Source organism: Macrobrachium rosenbergii, chromosome 9 (assembly GCF_040412425.1).
Source record: "Macrobrachium rosenbergii isolate ZJJX-2024 chromosome 9, ASM4041242v1, whole genome shotgun sequence".
NCBI classification, from domain to species: domain Eukaryota; kingdom Metazoa; phylum Arthropoda; class Malacostraca; order Decapoda; family Palaemonidae; genus Macrobrachium; species Macrobrachium rosenbergii.
The window spans coordinates 36704816-36727069 of NC_089749.1; the positions used below are offsets into that span (position 1 = coordinate 36704816).

General features: G+C 34.7%; 1 protein-coding gene across 17 annotated transcripts in view; it reads right to left on the bottom strand.

The window, feature by feature from the left end:
* The window catches only part of ArfGAP3 (ADP-ribosylation factor GTPase activating protein 3), a 199223-nt gene that overhangs the window by 72550 nt on the left and 104419 nt on the right, over positions 1-22254 (bottom strand). For all 17 annotated transcript variants that reach the window (XR_010854068.1, XR_010854067.1, XR_010854066.1 and 14 more), the window contains 2 exons: positions 22093-22236; positions 15883-16013 (listed from right to left, as the gene is read on the bottom strand). Coding sequence is in view for 14 of the 17 variants with exons in the window: in XM_067108896.1 (XP_066964997.1) it covers positions 15883-16013; positions 22093-22236 (275 nt within the window). In the remaining 3 variants the exon portion in view is untranslated. The remainder of the gene's footprint in view (positions 1-15882; positions 16014-22092; positions 22237-22254) is intronic.

Below are 22254 nucleotides of genomic sequence, written 5' to 3' on the forward strand. Positions count from 1 at the left end.
ATCAATAATAAGATAGTGGGACAATTAAGACCATACGTTCACCTAACACATTTTATTGTCAACAAAAACATTGCGTAACATGTAAAAAATACACAATCAAAATAATTGTAATTCATCATATCGATCTTGGAGAAGGTTGTTCTTTATTGTCACTAACTTGTCATCAGATTGCAGTCGTACACTTGAGGGCGGTCCAGGAACGATTCGCATCACTATGACAGATTGTGTGGGATTTTTCATACTAGTGTATTAAAATTAAAATTGTTAAATGCTTGTTTTCATGAACAATTATGTAAAGCAAATTATTGAGTCATTTTTGCGATCAGCAGTCAAATAATCATGATCATTGCAACATTCAAACTTAGTGCCGTACACACAATTTGGGATCGAAATATGTCTATAAATAGAACAGAAGTAGAGGGCTGTCATTGGCTAACAGCTCTCCATGGCAACCACCAGCCAATCAGGTTTTAGCTGCATTTTGTCTGAGAAAGAACGTTTTGCTCACGTTATGCTGACAGTGATGAAAGTGCGCGTGTTTTGAATACAGTACGTAGTTTTTAATAGTATATATGTATTTTACTGATTACATGAAGAATAGAATAAATTCCTTCTCATTACTTTAAGTGTAAAATTGTTGATTCAGAGATTCTTCAGCAACAATTTTTTTTTTTTTTTTTTTTTTGCTTCAGAAGATATTTACTAATGCTGTGTTAACATACCTTCAAAACAAAATTCATCTCTTTAATCTCTAAAGGCCTGTCCACACTAGGAAACATTGTTTGGAAACAAAGTTTGCAAACTGTTTGCAAACAGTTTGGAAACAGTTTGGAAATTGTTTGGAAACAAAGTTTGCAAAGTTTGGAAATTGTTTGGAAACAAAGTTTGCAAACAGTTTGGGAAGTGTTTGAAAACAGTTTAGAAACACTTTTACCGTATATTTGTTTCCCATCCAGAATGGAAAACATTTAGTGTTTCTGTGTGTGTATATGTGTATATACACATGTATAATGTACACACACACATATATATATATATATATATATATATATATATATATATATATATATATATATATATATATATATATATATATATATATATATATATATATATATATATATATATATATATATATATATATATATGTATATATGTATATGTATATATAATTACATATATACACTTAAACATTCATACTTATACATATGTATATATGTATATGTACATATACATACACGCCAGAAGCTAGTCAGCATGACACGCTCCTTTCCCTAAAAACTTCCTCACCCGTCTCTTTTTCTCTCTCTTATCCCTCCTTGAGTGCATTAAAACTGCCAAGTAAAATACAGAGGCTACTGCACCAGCAGGCATCCTGACGACAACTGAGGTCTGGACAGGAAACATTGTTTGCAAACAGTTTCCAAGCTGTTTGGAAACAGTTTCCAAACTGTTTACAAACAATTTCCAAGAAACTGTTTTCAAACAGTTTTCAAACTTTGTTTCCAAACAATGTTTCCTAGTATGGACAGGCCTTAAGGGAATGTTACCCCATTTCTGTTTACCTGCTGGTGACACGCTTGAGAGTCCACGCAACTGACAACAACAAAATTCATGTTTGTTTTTTTGTCTTCCAAACATTTTTAAAAACATCATGAACGCACACACACACACTGTGTGCATATGTACTAATACCTATTGGTTAAAGAGTCTCAAATTGCATATGTACTAATACCTATTGGTTAAAGTCTCAAATCAGCAGTATCTTTTCCTGAGAGAGAGAGAGAGAGAGAGAGAGAGAGAGAGAGAGAGAGAGAGAGAGAGAGAGAGAGAGAGAGAGAGAGAGAGAGAGAGAGAGAGAGAGAAATAATTTGAGCAGCGGCACACCCACGACTTGGGTCAGCCATTAGCATGCCAAACCACCGACCTTATGAATTAACGCTCTACTCTACACAAAAAGTTTTCGGATTTATAGAGCTTTTCAGTTTTTAGAATGGATAAAGGATTGTGTACCTGTATATATATTTATATATATTTATTACTTCAGATCAACTTTAGATTCCAACAAGAGAATTAAAAAATTTACTGTTAATTGCACTTAAGCTTTTCTAAACAATCTAGCATTCCTAATTTTGACATTTAGCGCATCTGCACTTTTTGACTCCTTTCAAGTAATCTTGTGCTTTATCTGATGCAATTTTCAGAAAGCAAGAATTATAAAAACTAATGATGTGTAGAGAGACTGACCCACAGGCCACAGCCCGTGGCTGCAAGTCAGTCTCTCTATACAAGAGGTGTATAGCTTTCATCACTGAACTTATCAAGCAACTGCAACAGTGTTTGCCTGAAAATGTTTCTGTGTTGTGCAACATGTCCTCAATAATTGTAAATGAATGTTTAAATCCTTTCAAACAAGATATTATCGGCTTAGCAAAACTTTCACTGATGATCCAGGTGTCATAACAAACACTGATCTTTCAGTGGAAAATGATTCACCATATAAAGTGGTCTGATACTCAAAATTCATTAACTTTTTGGGCTGAAGTTTCAAGCTATAAAGATGTATCCAGGAAAAACCCCTTTGGCAAACTTGCATATCTTGCTATATCTTTACTTTCTAATTTACCTCATTCAAATGCCGAAGCTGATCGCTCATTTAGTCACATGAACATTAAGTCAAAAATACGGAATAGGATGAGTATAGAAACATAATGCAATATTAGAAATACGATATGGACTGAGACATCATGGCAAGTGTAGCCATAATTATACCCTTCTCCCCAAATTACTTGACAATATAGGAAAATCCGAGAAATATAAAACTCAAAGAGACACTCGCGCATCCACATCAGATATTGCTTACGAATTAGACATGGAGGATATAGACGTTCCTGAATTAAGCCTACATGACCAATAAAAATGTAAGTACACTGGTAACCGTTTACAATAAAATTCAGCATGTAGAGGATATTGACAACTGCTTGAGATAATTATAGCAACAGATGAATAAATATTGCTGTAAATAAAAAAAGATGCAATTTACTAATTCTAGCGCTTTTCTGAACCTTATCTAGAGCATTTTGAAAATTTGAGATGGCAAGTTCCAATGAGCACAGTGGTCAGTCTAGCAGGACAGGACACAGACTTCACTACCCTACCTTCTTTGCTCAATGTTTTGAATAACTGATTTATGTTTGCGGATTTTTACTATTTGTTGTAACTATCTTAAATTATGGCTGTATTATCGTTTTCATAAGATACGTTGAATTTTTTATGGATTCCAATCAAAATGGACTTTGTCACAAATTCAAGAGGAAGCAGAAAACTACTCAAAGAAGGTCATGCATATGTAATTAACAGAATGAATGGAAGCTACACATGCTGGCAATGTGAGAAGAGAAAACAGTGCAATGCATCCTTGAAGACAAAAAAACGACTTAGTAGAAGGATTTGTCACGGAACGTAGCCATCCTCTGAGCGCCGGCAGACTTACCGCCCTAAAGACAGTTGATGCAATTCAGAAAAGAGCGAGGTCGTCAGACAAGTGCACAGCTGATGCAATTCAGAAAAGAGCGAGGTCGTCAGACAAGTGCACATCATCCATTATACAAAATAAAACGATGCATTTTCCTTTGGACGCTGCAGGAGCCCTACCTAATACAGAGGTTCTGTCATGAATGATGTGACGACAAAGAAGTGTGCCAGATGGAAATTTAATAACCAATGAACTCAAAGTAACGACAAGAGAACCTTTTTTGGCACACAAAGATGAGAATCTTGAAATTGTGATAATGACAACTGCGAAAAAACTTGATGTTCTTGAAAGAAAATTGCACTTGTTTTGCGATGGAACATTTGATTCAGCCCCTGATGGTTTCTAGCTGTACACTATTCATGTCGTGCTAAGTGAATCCAGAACAGTGCCACTGGTGTTCTGTGTCACAAAGCACAAGAACAAAGGAACCTATGATGCAATATGGACTTTCCTCAAGCACGAAACAAATTTAAACCACGAATCCCTGATGCTGGACTTTGAAAGAGCAGCATTGAATTCAGTCAAAAGACACTTTCCACAGAGTTGAATCAGTGGTTGCCTGTTCCACTTTGGACAATGACTGGGGCAAAGAATTCAAGCCCAAGGAGTTGCCAGTTGGTATGCTGCATGTCCTGAAACTTCTGTGCTGATTAAATCACTTCAAGCACTTGCATTTGTTCCTCTACAAGATATTAGCAACACATTTGAAAGAATTATATCTGCACTGGACAATGAAACGGACAAGATCCTGGGAGACTTTCTAACCTATTTTGAGGCTACGTGGATTGGGAATGTGCAGCACGGACGAAGAAGACAGCCTGGTTATCCACAAGAACTCTGGAAATGTCCATGAGAGTGTTTTACATGATTTGCCTCACACAAACAACTCAACAGAAGGCTGGCACAGAGGCTTTGACTACGAGTCACAATTGAACACCCAACTCTGTGTCAACTTGTACACCGACTGTATAAAGAGGAAGCAGACAACGAACTCCTTACTGATCATGCCAATGCTGGAGTTGCTTTGCCACCAACCAAGAAAAGAAGTATATATATATATATATATATATATATATATATATATATATATATATATATATATATATATATATATATATATATATATATATATATATATATATATATATATATATATATATATATATATATATATATATATATATATAATATATTATTATATTGTATATATATACATACATACATATATATATATATATATATATATATATATATATATATATATATATATATATATATATATATATATATATATATATATATATATATATATATATATATATATATATATATATATATATATATATATATATATATATATATATATATATATATATATATATATATATATATATATATATATATATATATATATATATATATTGTATATATATATACATACATACATATATATATATCATATATATATATATATATACATATATTATATATATATATATATATATATATATATATATATATATATATATATATATATATATATATATATATATATATATATATATATATATACATATATATACGACTATTTATCACATCACCGTTTCATATACAATCAAGTGTCCTTTAATATCAATTCACTCTACCTCGTAATATATTTTCATATATATGACAGTTTTAGTTGATAATAAGTCCACCGTCCCGTGACAGTAAAGGACTACCACACTAACCAGTCGGCCACAAGAGAGGTAAGTTTGGATATTAAAGGTCTCACTATCATATATATATATATATATATATATATATATATATATATATATATATATATATATATATATATATATATATATATATATATATATATATATATACAATGTATGTTTGTGTGTATGTACAGTATATATACAGTAAACCCCCCGTATTTGCGGTCTCACTATTCGAGGACTCACGTATTCGTGGATTTCTCTGTGGAACATACCTACCCATTATTCGCGGAAAATTTGCCCATTCGCTGTATTTTTCACTCAGAAATATTCACTAATTACTGTATTTTCATGTCATTTCCTTGACTAAATGCACTATTTTTGTCATAAAGCTATTAACCCTTAAACGCCGAGCCTCTATTTACAAAAGTGTCTGCCATATGCCAGCGGGGTTTGGGAGTTACCGCCGAAGCAGAAAAAGTTTTTTTTTTTTTAAATCAAAGCACACTTAGTTATTAAGATTAAGAGCTCATTTTTGGCTCCTTTTTTTCTCATTGCCTGAAGTTTAGTATGCAACCATCAGAAATGAAAAAAAATATCATTATCATATATAAATATTGGAATATATGACAGCGCAAAAAAAAAATTTATAATTGTATACAAATCGCACTGCGAGCAAAACGGTTAAAGCTAATGAGCTATTTTTTTTTCATTGTATTGTACACTAAATTGCGATGATTTTGGTATATAACAAATTTTAAAACGATCAAAGCAACACAGAGAAAATATTATCACAAAATGATGTATGAATTCATAACGAGCGGACATAAAAAAAAGTTTTTTTTTCAAAAATTCACCATAAATCGAAATATAGTGCTAGAGACTTCCCCTTTGTTGCAAAATGAAGGTAAATGATTGAATATTACTAGAATGTAAGAGTTTTAGCTTACAATTGCATTTTTCGACCATTTCGGTCGAGTCAAAGTTGACCGAAGGTTGAAATTTTGGCACTTATCGTGATTTATATGAAAATATTTCAAAACTGATAAAAGCTACAACCATGAGTTATTTTTTGTTGTATTTTACATGAAATTGCAAACATTTTCATATATAAAACTTTATGTATCAGCTAATATAAAACGGTGCGAAAATTACGACAAAGTGACTAAAGAAATTCTGAGATTTTCAGCAGAGTTAGTGTGCGGCAGAGGTAAGGAAAAAGTTTTTTCAAAAAGTCACCACAAAAAATATTGTGCTAGAGACTTCTCGTTTGTTGCAAAATGAAGGTAAATGATTGCATCTTACTAGAATGTAAGAGTTTTAGCTTACAATTGCATTTTTCGACCATTTCGATTGAGTCAAAGTTGACCAAAGGTTGAAATTTTGGCACTTATCGTGATTTATATGAAAATATTTCAAAACTGATAAAAAATACAACCATGAGTTATTTTTTGTTGTATTGTGCCCGAAATATATGGTTTCAATGTTTAAACAGTGTTTTATGGGCCTTCTTATATTCATTTACATATATATATATATCAATTGTCAAAAATAAGGTAAATATACTTCTTTACTAGCTGGAGGAATATTTTATATATGTATGTATGTGTATGTATGTATGTATATATATATATATATATATATATATATATATATATATATATATATATATATATATATATATATATATATATATATATATATATATATATATATATATATATATATATATATATATATATATAACAGAAACTTGTAAAAAAAATCAGGTAAATACAACACTTCCTTACTAGCTGGAGGAATAAATGTATATAAATATATGCATATATAAATAAGTATTTTTAATTTTTTCCATTTTAACAGACACTTGTCAAAAAAATAAGGTAAACATAAGACTTCTTTACTAGTTACTAGCTGAAGGAATAAATGTATATAAATATATGCATATATAAATAAGTATTTTTAATTTTTATATATTTTAACAGACACTATATATAAAATATATATAAACATAAGACTTCTATATATAGTTACTATATATATAATATATATATATATATATATATATATATATATATATATATATATATATATATATATATATATATATATATATATATATATATATATATATATATATATCTGACTCACATCAGAATTGAACCCAGGTCTTTCAATTGAAAGGCAAGGGTGCTGCCCACCAGGCCATAAAAGTCATATAAGTTGGAACCTGAGGGCAACTGCACCCAAGGAATTACCTGGACAAGCTAACTGCTTGCAACCAGCATGTTTTCCCCAACTTCCTGACTCAGCAATGACCCAATTGACAGCATTTCATTCGAATTATCCCTTCTGAGTGAATAAGACGGAAATAATCAACACACAATCATGTGTGGAACAGAAATAAATTTCTGACTCACACCAGGATCGAACCCAGGTCTTTCAATTGAAAGTCAAGGATGCTGCCCACTAGGCCATACAAGTCATAAAAGAAGTTGGAACCTGAGGGCAACTGCACCCAAGGAATTACCTGGGCAAGCTAACTGCTTGCAACCAGCGTGTTTTCCCCAACTTTCCGACTCAGCAATGACCCAACTGACAGCATTTTATTCGAATTATCCCTTCTGAGTGAATAAGATAGAAATAATCAACACAATCATGTGTGGAACAGAAATAAATTTCTGACTCACATCAGGATGGAACCATGCTGGATCCAACCAAGGATTTACGCTAAATGCATTGTTGTTGTTCCAAGCAAAGAACGACAGTGATTATCACCACCATATGAATCACACTGTTTGAAAAATGGTTCCAAGAGCAGCTTATACCCAACATACTACGGCAGTCCGTTATAATTATGGGCAATGCATCTTACCATTCAGTGCAAATTGACAGACCTCCTACGATGGCAAGCACAAATGGAGTGATCCAAGACAGTTAAGAAATAAACGTAAAAATCCTCCCGAACATCTGACAAAGTGTGAATTGCTTGAAATGGTGAAAGCAGTCATTGACAGATACCTTTGGAAAAAGGTCACAAGGTTGTAAGGCTCCCCCTTATCACTACCATTATAGTGCAATTTAACTTATTTGGGCGCAGGTTAAAAACTATGTAGCCAGAAAGAATAACTTTAAAATGTCAGATCTAACATCTTTATTACTGGCATGCATGACGCAGAAAATTGGTAAAATGCCGTTAAACATGTTGAGAACATTATAAAAAAAGATACAGAGAATGATATTGCTGTGAATCAGTTTGTTGATTCATTTGTCATAGAAATAACTTCATCTGATGAGGAATAGCACAGCAAACATTAGTGCTGAAAACTACATGGTCCTGGAAGATTGTCTTGATTTAATCTAAAGAAAACTTCCATTTTATTTGTTGTTTAGTTTTATCCTGTGATGATGAAGAACATGCATTTTAATAACCCATCTATTTTATGGGAAAAGTCTTCATTAATTTCACTATACAGATTTGGTTTATTTCCTTGTTTATATGATTTAGAGGTTTCATCCTCTGGTAAGGCTCAGCCTTCTGTTAACTGAGACTACAGTGAACCCCCTTTATTCGCGAGGGGTGCGTACCACACCCCCCTGTGAATAGCTGAAATCCGCGAATACTTAAAACCCCTCTAAAAACACTTAGAACTGCCCATTTTGATAGCTTAAACCAAGAAAAACCCTGTAAAAATGCTTATACCTGAGTATTCTAATAGTTTTATCACAAAAAGTGCATTTATTCATGAAAACTATATGAAAATACAGTAATTAGTGAATATTTCTCCATGAAAAATACCGCAAATGAGCGAATTTTCTGCGAAAAATGGCTAGATGTGTTCCACAGAGAAACCCGCAAATGTGTGAGTTCACGAACCATGAGAACGCGAATACGGGGGGGTTTGATATGTTTCACTATCCTAACATCCAAGAAATTGTTCTATTGGAGGAAATAGATTTATGAAATATTTTATGTTTGTCATATTCATCAATTCTACATCAAATATGTTTGATGGAGAGAGAGAGAGAGAGAGAGAGAGAGAGAGAGAGAGAGAGAGAGAGAGAGAGAACGATGATACCAGGCTACATATATATTTAAGAATCTGACTACACTTTAGATAATGTTCAAATATATGCTGATTCAATCAGTATTCAAATTATATAACTAATAAAAGTTAAAATTTTATGAGTAGTAAAGTTGGAAAAAATTTTAGTACAATAAGATTCCAGTAATGCACTGAACTATATTGATCACAGGGTACAGAACATTAAATTTCTATTTTCATCCACGATCAGTATCTTAAAAGTTGAAAAAAAAAAAAAAAAGTCTTCATAACAGACATTGGAGCCAGGTACAGTATAGTTGAGGGTGCCCTCTGAGAAGTCGAACTATTATCTGCATTAAAGGATACTTCCTTGTCTGTCGTACTTTATATGGTGCTCGCACTGTTCCTACAATTTTTTTTACATGCATGTTTGCAGAAATACACAAAAGAATCAACTTTTTGGGCAGCTTCTGAAACACAAGGCTGACCTGTTTGGAGAATCTGTTACCACAAAACTCACTGAACAAGCCCAATAACAGAATTCACAATATATGCTGTTCTTGGAAAAAGGGAATCTGGGAAAAAATTCTCTTGAAAGTTTCCTCTTGCTACACTTTAGGAAGCTCAGTAAGAATCTGAGCCATACAAGCCTCCAATCACTACTAAAGGATCCCTCCAACAACAGAAGAAAGGACATTAAGAGCATCAGCACCCATTTTGAGGCGGACACATACTCCTACCAGGGAAAAGGAAAATCAACTCCTGGACTGTGTATTAAAGGCAAGGGAAGAGGTGGAGCCCAATAGGACTTGCATGGTCGGGGTCATCGTTTTCAGCATCAGAGGCAGTGTAAGTCCTCCCCTTGGGGACACAGTATAATCTTCAATGAGCTAGGATGGATAAGGTCTCACCCTCCCCCTCCTCTAAAGGAGTTTTTCCAAAAAAAAACTACACCTCTTTTAACAGAGAAAGATGTGTTTATTTGCCACCACTCTTCTGTGTCCCCAAGAAGGATTCCTTTGAATGAAGGGTGAGCTTCAACCTGTCAGGCTTGAACACACATTGTGTAAATTTTTCTATATACTGTACTTATTTTATAGGTGCTCCAGATAGAATGAATTTAACTGGTGCCCTACCTACATGTTTGGTTAACCTGGGGAGCCACCAAAGAAGAACGCTGACAAAACTCGAGTGGTAGTCGACTGACTCCAGTCAAAAGGTTTCCTAATAAATATGAACAAGTCCTGCCTCACACCCAGGAGACGTTTTATTCTGAGGCCAGTACTTTGTTGGGATACTCTTCGTGGCCAGCTGCCTCTTCCCAACAGAATTCAAACCAGAATATGAAAGGACCTGAGAGATTCCTTGCACAGCCCAGCTTTACCAGATGACAGTTGCAACAAAGTCTGGGCCTGTTACAGTTTGTATATGTGATAGATCTATTACTGAGATTGCGATAACTACAGAGTCTGGTAATAACATACCAGGAAAAGGCTTTGTGATCACCTTCATCTGAGATTAAGGAGATACTCCATCCGTGGACCTGGAAGGGGTCTCTGGCAAACAGGTCAACCTGACTCCACCATCCAGATGAGTTATAATACATACAGATGCCTCCTTGACAGTTTGGGGAAGCCACTGGGAGGATTGTCTGGTAGCAGGAAGATGGTTACCTGTTCTGAGGAAGTGTCATATCAGCTTCCTGGAGCTGTTGGCTGTCTTTCCATCTAAGAAAATTTAAATCTCCAAATAAGTATACCTTAGTTTTACAAGACCACTGAGCTAATTAACAGCTCTCCCAGGGTTGGCCCGAAGGATTAGACTTATTTAACATGGCTAAGAACCAATTGGTTACTTAGCAATGGGACCTACAGCTTACTGTGGCATCCGAACCACATTATACTGAGAAATGAATTTCTATCACCAGAAACAAGTTCCTCTGACTCTTCATTAGCCGGCCAGGGAGTCGAACTTCGGCCTAGCGAGTGCTAGGCCACAACTCTACCAACTCGCCCAAGGAAGAGCTAAACCTCCAAATGGGACCCACATTTTGTCAGTCCTAGACAAAATGACTGCAATGTCTTATATCAAGAAGGTGGGCTTAGACTTAGCACCTCTCAAGTCAGCAATTGCCTACATGCTTCCACATCTAGATGTGGACCTGCCACATGCGAGAACCATCAACTTCCAGTGTGTGTGTCTCTGAACCTGAACATTCTGGCAACAGTAAGAACACAGAATAGAATTTAAAATTTAGGCCACAGGGCAAGCCCTGGGACCTATGAGGCCATTCAGCGCTGAAACAGAAATTGACAGTAACAAGGTTTGAAAGGTGTAACAGGAGGCAAACCTCACAGTTGCACTATGACAATTGTTAGGAAAGGATGGAAAAGTAAGGTGGAGGAAAGAAAATATAAACTGAGGTACAGTAAAAGGAATGAAAGGAGTTACAGCTAGAGGCTGAAGGGATGATACAAAGAACCTTAAGTAATACCTACAGCGTACTACATGTGGTGCACTGACAGCTCTACCCACCTATGGGGAGCAATAGTAAGAGATGCATTCCTACAAGGGAGGTCGAAAGCATCCTCCTTTCTGATCCTCGACCTTCACTTGTGGATTTTTTAAATCTAGTCTACCATGAAGATTATTTGCCTAACACTGCTAGGTACCTAGTGCAAAAACTACATCCTTCACCTATCTAACATACAAATCTGTATGGCAAATGTGGTTAGACTACATCCACACTGAAAGCTCAGTTAAACAGTTAAAATCCATTGAGACAGTTTTACATCTTATTATATATCTTCTAAGGTCCAGTGCCCTGCTATTACATAAATCATCGCATACAAGGCAGCATTGGTAAAACCCTTGCTTTATGATTTTGGAATTGGTTCTAATATAAAAACTGTTAATTTTCTTCTCCAGTCTTTTGCACTGCAAAGGCTAGCTCCTGCAAGGCTTCCCATTACCTAGTCCCTGAATAAGGTTCTTAGAAAAGTCTCATCCCCTCAATCCAGTGGGCCCAATACAACTACAACTCATATGCTGCAAAAGGCAGTCTTCCTGATTGTTTGGCATTAAAGTACTGGGCTCTCTTGTACAAGGACAACATTTCACCAATCATACACATAGTTGTCATTTGCTGTTGTCTCCTGGCCTATCATTCCTGGCCAAGAATGATGACCTTTTTCCCTTTGGAAAATCCCCCTTTCTGATAAAAGAACTCAGTATTTTATATAAATATCATGCCTGGTTCAAGTCTTAGCACAAACAACCACTCTCTCTCTCTCTATATGGGCTGAGAATCATTTCAGTGGCCCTCATTAAAAGGCACCCTCACTCCTTTCCTAAGTCACATGATATCCAAAAGGTGAGTTTATTGTTAACTTTCTTAGGAAATGTTTCCTTCGAAGAAGTCTTCAAGTGTATGGAGTGGTTATTAGAGACAGTATTCCTGAACTGGTGAAGGCACCATAATCTTACAGCCAGACCGAACATACAGGCAGTCCCCGGTTGTCGGCGGGGTTCCGTTTCTGAGGGTGTGATGATAACCGAAAATCGCCACTAACCGAAAAGGCGCTTTTAAGCGATTTTCGGGGGTTATCGGCGCCTCTGTTAGGTATGTATCGGCGCCAATACCCAATTATTGGCGCCAATAAGCAAAAATCGGCGATTTTCGGTGCCAAAAATTGCCAATTTTCATCGCTAGACAAGCCCCATAAAATCGGATCGCTGTTAACCGAGCCCGCCGTTAACCAGGGACTGCCTGTAATTAGGTAAGTCACTGTAGAACTTCAATGGATAATACATTTATAGGTTCATATGTCTCCTGTTCATTGCCAGACCCGAATGAGTATCCAGAATAAAGAAAACTGTTGATAACCTATGACTTCATCTTGAATAAAAAATTCCTGAAACATTATTGCAAGAAAATGGTTAATAACCTGTGCCTATACCTCAGACCAAAAATGAATCTGGGCTGTTGGGATGTATTCATCAGGAGCTAAGCCATTTTGTCACCTGTCAATTTCTTTCGTAAGCTCCTTTGAGGATGAACAGTGGCTAAGCTATCAAACAACAGCTTCTGATGTAGGAAAAACCTATTTTTGGTAGCAGCTGTGAGTCCTCAAACCTGACCACTTTCCCTGATGAAAAGGCATGGGACTGGGAAAATTTATCTTCTACAGACCTGGAGTGTAATGAAGATAGCCGATTTATACTGTTGCCACATCAGTGCAAGTGAGACATAGAAAGCCGAGATAGTTGTTGTAGGACAGGAGATAGAGCCCTCCAGCCCTGAGTCCTTTATATTCTATCACTGTGCCAACAAGTACTATTCTGGCCAAGACCAACTATAAGAGAATTCTTTGTACAGTCAGACTCCGAACTTACGCAAGGTTAGGTTCCAGAACCCTACGGGCAGGGTGAATTTTCGCGTAAGTTTGGCATGGTCTCTAAAAATGCTAATGAATGCTTATTTCTAAAGTTTAAACACTAAATATGACCCTAATCATGCTCCCAAATTATTAAGTTAACTTTTAATTAAATTAAATTTACTGTAATTTCACTTAAAAGTTAGCTTAATACATTACCCTTAAAAAAGAGAAATAAATGGTTGACATAAAAATTGAGAGTTGGAAGAGAATTTCTCTCTCTCTCTCTCCCCGCTGATCTATTTTTAGAAGTCGTCTCAACCTCTTTTTAAAAACTTCTTTATTCTGCGTCTCTTTCTCTTTGTTCTGAAATGCTTTTTCATGAACAAACAGTGTTTTATATTTTGACTAATACAACTCTTACTTATTATGTCTCTATGTTTTAGAACGTATTTGCCACACTAGCGCATTTACATTCGTAGACGATACAGGTTAAATTAGATCAATTTAAACTATCTACTGTACAGGTAAAGATGTACAGAGAATAAGTTGTAAAAATGTGTGAGCGCTAACTATGAACGAAAGAGAGAGAGAGAGATAAGGGTTGTTCTTACTTAAGCGAGTGAAATTATTTATCAATTATTACGGAGACTGAGAAAGTAAGTATACCTTAGTTTTACCAGACCACTGAGCTGATTAACAGCTCTCCTAGGGCTGGCCTGAAGGATTAGACTTATTTTATGTGGCTAAGAACCAATTGTTTACTTAGCAACGGGACCTACAGCTTATTGTGGAATACGAACCGCATTATAGCGAGAAATGAATTTCTATCACCAGAAATAAATTCCTCTAACTCTTCATCAGCTGGCCGGAGACTCGAACTCGGGCCTAGCGAGTGCTAGTCCACAGCTCTACCGACTCGCCCAACGAAGAGATGCAGAGAATAACGAGAGAGAGAGAGAGAGAGAGAGAGAGAGAGAGAGAGAGAGAGAGAGAGAGAGAGAGAGAGAGAGAGAGAGAGTATCAAGTTATATTATTTATGAATTATTATGGAGAGAGAGAGAGAGAGAGAGAGAGAGAGAGAGAGAGAGAGAGAGAGAGTTATTCTTACGTTAGATATCAAAAGATGGAAATTCAGTATTAAACTAACTTTTAAATGAAATTTAAAAGTTAGTTTAATACATTACCCTTAAAAATAAAATAAATGGTTGACTTAAGAATATAGGTGTGTGTGACTCACTCCCCCATTCCACCGATCTATTTTTAGAAGTCTTCTCAACCTCATTTTTAAAAACTTCTTTATTCTGTCACTTTCTCTTTGTTCTGAAATGCTCTATGTCTATGTTTTAGAACGGTGCATTTACAGTTTGTAAACGGTACAGGTAAAATTAGATCAATTCAAAATTGTCTGCTGTACAGTTAAAGACATACAGAGAAACAGTGCTGTAATGCGTAGGTTGGGCTAACTTCGAACGAGAGAGAGAGAGAGAGAGAGAGAGAGAGATAACAGTTGTCCTTACTTAAGAGAGTGAAATTTTTTACGAATTATTACAGACACAGAGAGAGAGAGAGAGAGAGAGAGATTGTAAGAAACCTCTGACCCGCTAATCAGCTCAGCAACACTCTCTCTTCTTGTCATGTTAAATCGACATGTCTGACAGCTTTGCCTTCTAGCTTCGAAAAAAAGATGAGGGAAAGACATTTGTTTGTTTAAAATATGTATCACATACAAATTTTGTAATTACATTTATATCATTATTATTATTATATATTAATCTTATTAATATTTAAAAGTTATTACTTATTATTAGGTAAAAAATTTATCATACATATAAAATAAACTTATACATGTACCATAAAAATTCTCTCATCTCAGTAAGAGAGAGAGAGAGAGAGAGAGAGAGAGAGAGAGAGAGAGAGAGAGAGAGAGAGAGAGAGAGAGAGAGAGAGAGAGAGAGAGAGAGAGAGAGAGAGAGAATTATTACTTTTATCATTTAATGTTATTCAATTTACACATAAAAGCTTGAAAACTTACAAATTACATACAAAATTAAACATAAACACTTCTGTAGGGTTTCTCAGTATTCGCAAATGTTTGAGTGTCTGTGAAAAACTTGTGTATGACAATTAGTTAGGTTTCAATGAAAAGTTTGCGTGCCTGTGAATTCAAGCAAGTTCGGGGTATTACTGTACATATATAGATTACTCGTAAATACACTCACCTTCGAACTCCAAGTCCCATACCAAGACGTTCAGCTTGCTGGGCCTTTTTGGGATCCACTTTTTTCATCCTCTCCTCTTCTCTTTTCCCAGCTATACTCATATCCTCATAAGCACGTTCTAAATTCTGAAGCTGTAAATAGACACACTAGTAAATTCTCCTTAAAAGATTGACAAAATTAACCACAAACTCAGAGAACATGGGCTAAATGATTCAAGATTCACACTTAATGAAATTAAAAGATTTCAGCTATATCTACACAATCAAACTTGAATCCTATTAATAACAGAGAAATGCAATGACAAAACCATACAACACTTGATATTCCAAAAAGCCTCATTTACAAATCTGTATATGTAAAAAACGGTATTTTATCATCAGCGTTTCAAAATAAGCTTTTCTCTGTACTGTACAAGGTTAGATTTCAGCCTAATTTTTCATCAGTCCAGGTCTTCATCTATGACTTGTCTATAATTTGCTAGGCCGTCCCATTGGTCAGCATCCTACAATAGTACTTCCAAGTTTAACATGTATCCTCACAGAATGCTCCTTTTTTCTGTATGTAACATCCTGACTAATCTGTTTTCCCTAAACTAAATCCTAAACAGTCAGATAATATAAGTCTTAAGAGTCAATACAAAACATGTTAGTCTATGACATGAATTAGGGTATCTTTAGTTTTGGCAATATGTAATTTTCCCCAAATAAAAATTTTATCCAAAAGCACTCTCTCTTTCCCTCTCTCCACCATAAAGAACACAACAATATATGTGCAAAAATTTGTGGCATTTGAATGTCCCAAGACACTGCATTCTATTGTTTAACAAAAAGATAACATGAACACAGTAGATGCAACATTTAGAGCCTTGGGTACCCATCAGTGATCTACCTCACTTTTTCCTGTAATTTGGATATGAGGCTGTGACAGATCAGATGGGGCTAGGAAATAGGAATTTTATGAAAGAAGTAATAATTTCCCTTTATAAATTATTCAGTCTGTTTTATCATAGCTCCATCACTCACATACATATAAAGTGCAATCTAGGAGAAATGACCAGACTCCTCATGCCTCAGAGTGGTGACTAGGACATGTAGGATTCTGGAGAACCCTTGGGAACTTCGATAAGCTCTGGTAACTCAGGCAGTTGTTATAAGTAAGGGTTTTCATCATTAATCAATAGTTTAACCAGACCAATGAGCTGACATTCTTAATGCCCATAAGGCTGGCACAGCTTGTTCTGGATTAACTACATCAGATTTTATTTAATATACTGCCTTTTTAAACAACTTAATATGGGACAAACTGAAAATCTTGAAGATTATGACAAAACTTCTTTCAAAGATTCTTTCTAATACTTGATATACGATGTTAGTTGAATCTTGGACAATCACTATGATATGATCAACTGTAAGTGCTGGTCTATATTCTCTGCATTCAGGGTGAGGATCATGTGGGTTACAGTACTCAGCAACTCCTCCTGGCTTAGATTAATATGACTAATTCAAGAAGGGATAACATCAGTTGAATATGGGATCTTTCTGGAATGAAAAATATCACAAACCAACAGTTTGGCTGCTGTATCAGCAGCTTTATTTCCTTTAATACCAACGTGTGTTGAGACCAAAATATTTATATCAGTCATATAATCTGTGGAATGAAATATAATTTGTTGAACAATGGGATTTTAGTACCCGTGCGCGGACAATTGCCACTGGGAAAATTGCCACTGGGTAAATTGCCACCGGGAATATTGCCACTTGGAAAATTGCCCAAATATTGCTACCCGAAATATTGCCACTATGATTTTTTATTTACTTATAAAAGAGACTTTTACAAAAAGTTTATAAAATAAAATCTTTTTTCTTTTTATTTTAGTTTTAAAAACTGTTTACCTATTAATACTGCTAGAGATATTTCATTAATAAAAGTGACTTGAAAAAATATAGAGGAAAAAGAAAAACAAAATAAGAACGCGATTTTATAAGAACAAGTATTTTGAAAATTTAGATCATAAAGAATACATAAGAGAGAACAAAATTGGTTTATTAAAAAACATGCATGTTATAAGCAATGGAACGTAGATATCTTATTTCATCATCATAAGTGCTGTAGTTTAAGATGATGTTCTTTATTCTGGCATTTAAATCTTTATACTTTTTCTTGTCTGGAAGTGAATCCCCGCACTGAAAATGAATTCTCTTAGCTTTTGCTAAGCATTCCTCATCTTTGAGTGCATCAATTAGTCTCCAGATACTGGGGTGGGCGTTACTAACTGACTTATTAAGCGCATTATGAAATGCCTCTGCGTTGTTATTTGTTCGTGGTAAAGAATTTACAACACGGCTATAGACATTCCAGAAACAGATCGGAAACGTAGGTGTAGCTCTTCGTCTGTTATTCGGTGTCCCTCTCTCAATTCCTATGTATCTTGATTCAAAATAGGCAAGAAATTCCTGTGGTATCGCATCATCGTCCGATAGTTCTTCGAAAACCCAAATAACATCTTGGCTTGGCACAAAAGCTAGGGCTGAAAAATGTCGCATTTTTAAAGAAAATTCGTTGTTGTTGTGGTATTCTTGTCTTAAAACCCAGTTCAACTATTTTTCTATACAGTGATTGTAATAAATGGAAGAAAACACACCATTAACCCTTTTAAAAAACGTCTCCCGTATGCCCTATTTGTACACTAAAAATGCGATGATTTTTAAGTTATATAACAAATTTTAAAACGATCAAAATGCAAAACAGATCAAATATTATCACAAAAAAATGCATGAATTGTATTAAATCGCTGTAAGCAAAACGGTTAAAGCTAATGAAAAATTTTTTTGGTAAAAAACAAATTTTAAAACGATTCACCATAAATCGTTTTTTCAAATATTGTGCTAGAGACTTCCCGTTTGTTGAAAAATGAAGCTAATTGATTGAATATTACTAGACTGTAAGTGTTTTAGCTTACAATTGCAGTTTTTCGACCATTTCGCCAAGTTAAAGTTGACCGAAAATCGGATTTTTTCTATTTATCGTGATTTATATGGAAATATTTCAAAACTGATAAAAGCTACAACCATGAGTTATTTTTGTTGTATTATACATGAAATTGCGCACATTTTCATATATAAAACTCTATGTAACGACTAATATAAAGCGGTGCAAATATTACGACAACGAGACGAAAGAATTTCTGAGATGTTCGCCGAGTTACAGCAAGCAGACGTAAGGAAAATGTTTTTTTTTTTAAATTCACCATAAATCGAAATATTGTGCTAGAGATTTTCAATTTATTGCAAAATGAAGTTAAACGATTGAATATTACTAGAATGTAAGAATTTTAGCTTACAATTGCGTTTTTTTACCATTTCGGTCGAGTTAAAGTTGACCGAAGGTTGAAATTTTGGCAGTTATCGTGATTTATATGAAAATATTTCAAAACTGATAAAAACTACAACCATGAGCTATTTTCTGTTGTATTCTACATGAAATTGCGCACATTTTCATATATAAAAGTTTATGTAACGACTAATGTAAAACGATGCAAACATTACGACAACATGACGAAAGAATTTCCGAGATGTTCGGCGAGTTACCACGCACACAGATGTAAGAAAAAAAAATTTTTTCAGAAATTCACCATAAATCGAAATATTGTGCTAGAGACTTCCTGTTTGTTGCAAAATGAAGGTACATGATTGAATATTACTAGAATGTAAGAGTTTTAGCTTATAATTGCGTTTTTTTACCATTTCGGTCGAGTTAAAGTTGACCGATGCTTGAAATTTTGGCAGTTGTGATTTATATGAAAATATTTCAAAACTGATAAAAGCTACAACCATGAGTTATTTTCTGTTGTATTCTACATGAAATTGCGCACATTTCCATATATAAAACTTTATGTAACGACTAATATAAAACAGTGCAAACATTATGACAACGTGACGAAAAGAATTTCTGGCGCGGACGTGAGGAAAAAGTTTTTTCAAAATTCACCATAAATCGAAATATTGTGCTAGAGACTTCCAATTGGTTGCAAAATGAAGGTAAATGATTGAATATTACTAAATCGTAAGAGTTTTAGCTTAAAATTGCGTTTTTGACCATTTCGGTCGAGTCAAAGTTGACCGAAGGTTGAAATTTTGGCAGTTATCGTGGTTTATATGAAAATATTTCCAAACTGATAAAAGCTACAACCATGGGTTGTATTTTGCTGTCTTGTACATGAAACTGCGCACATTTTCATATATAAAACTTTATGTAACGGCTAATATAGAACAGTGCAAAAATTACCACAAAATGACGAAAGAATTTATGAAATTTTCGGCTGAGTTACCGCCCGTGCGTAAGAAAAGTTTTTTTCAAAAATTCACCATAAATCGAAATATTGTGCTAGAGACTTCCAATTTGTTGCAAAATGAAGGTACATGACTGAATATTACTAGAATGTAAGAGTTTTAGCTTACAATTGCGTTTTTCGACCATTTCGGTCGAGTCAAAGTTGACCGAAGGTTGAAATTTTTTGTAGTCGACGTACAGTATGTCCACTCGGCACCCAACAGACAATTTTAGTCGATGTATAATACGTACCAATAGGCGTTTAAGGGTTAAGGGAAACATTGGGAAAACAGCCATTATTCCATTGAAACAGGTCCTTTCAAAATCAGTTGTTATATTTTCGGGCTCTTCACTACTTAAAAGCTCACTCACTTTTTCATAGTCTTTTATATGTTAGTTCTGTCTTGTTAGGTAAAAGAGCAAAGACACGCGGGATGCTCAATTTACCTTGCTGCACATGAATGGTTAACAATTGATAATAAAATTCCGGAGCAACTTTAAATGTACCGTCAATTGCCCAGTTCTTAAAGTATTTCAAATCTTGTAGCCCAGCATCAGATGCAAATATCAATATGCGATCCTGATCGTCAATACCTGAATCATATTGAAGGAAAGTTTTCCCCGTCTATGATTGTAAATTCTAGTGGTATTGCATACCCTGTCCTTCCACTTGGTACGGAAGGAAAATTTGAAAGGTTTTGTCTCCACTTCCTGATATTTCTGCTTATGTTACTTGTATTAGGCATTTGAGATACAACAGCTTCATCAAGAGACGCTGTAGCTTGAGATACCAGGACACGACTTGATTGGTGAGACGTTTTCACTTTTTCTTTTAAAGTTTCATGTGCAACTTTAGCATCTACTTGATCTTTCGTTGATGAGTGCGTGTGTTCGTTTACAGGATTCAAAACTTCAAAGTCTTCGGCCGACGTTTTTGTATGCAGTCTAGCCTTGCAGTGTCTCTTTTTCCATTGCCTACACACCCAGTATATGACTGTATTGTCCTTGTTTGTCCCATGTTTATGATAAATAAACTGTTGCTCATCAACGAGCATATTATTTCCACGTTCACTCTTAATGATGGACACCATTATGGGCTGAAGTTAGCAGAAATACTAAATTGTTAGTTGAATATTCGAACGTTGTCAATTCATTTAACCTATACAAAAAGTCAGTTGTTATCTAAATTGGTAATTAGCAATTTCCAGAATAACGGTTGTTGGAAAAACTATCTAACAACTTTAAGAGGTAAACAGTTTTCAAAACTGTAATAAAAAGGGAAATCTTGAGTGACAAAAAGATAATAAAAGTTTGGGACATAAGTAAATAAGGTTGTAGCGTCTGTCTGTATAGATCATATAGATCATATCATCTAATTTTTCATAAGTAAGAAGAAATTATTTTCATAGTGGCAATATTCCGGGTAGCAATATTCCTAGGTGGACAATTTTCCCAGTGGCAATATTCCCGGTGGCAATATTCCTAGCGCCTTTAGTACCAATGACTTTGAGGCTTCATCATAACATTTCATGGAACTGAAAATTACTTATTCACACCATGGCATGGTTTTAATAAATTAACCTGCTGAACAAACTGCAGATTATTCTGCTGTGAAAACAGATGCATTCTTTCATTAGATGATATTGCAGTGAATCCTACACCAGAAGTATTTTGAAATGTGGAACCAGTGAATTTCACAAAACCTGATGTAATAAGTAACAAAAAAATACTGACAAGGCTCTGTAATGTGAAAATACCTTTGAATTTTTAATATTGTCAAGTTCACTTACAAACATACTTTAAAGGAAATGGTCTGTTTCATGCTGAAGATTGGTATCAAGCGTAAATCTTCAAAAAAATATTAGTTCCATTTTAACTTACAGACTGTTGCTGCTCTTCCTTTGATAGCTCTGAAGCCCTGGCTTCCATTCGTAGTTGATCATTTCGGACAGCTTCTTTTTCTATGGCAGAGAAGTCCTTTTTAACTCTCTGAGCACCAAGGCCACCACCTTTCTTTGCTCCAAGCTGTATTACAAAAATATG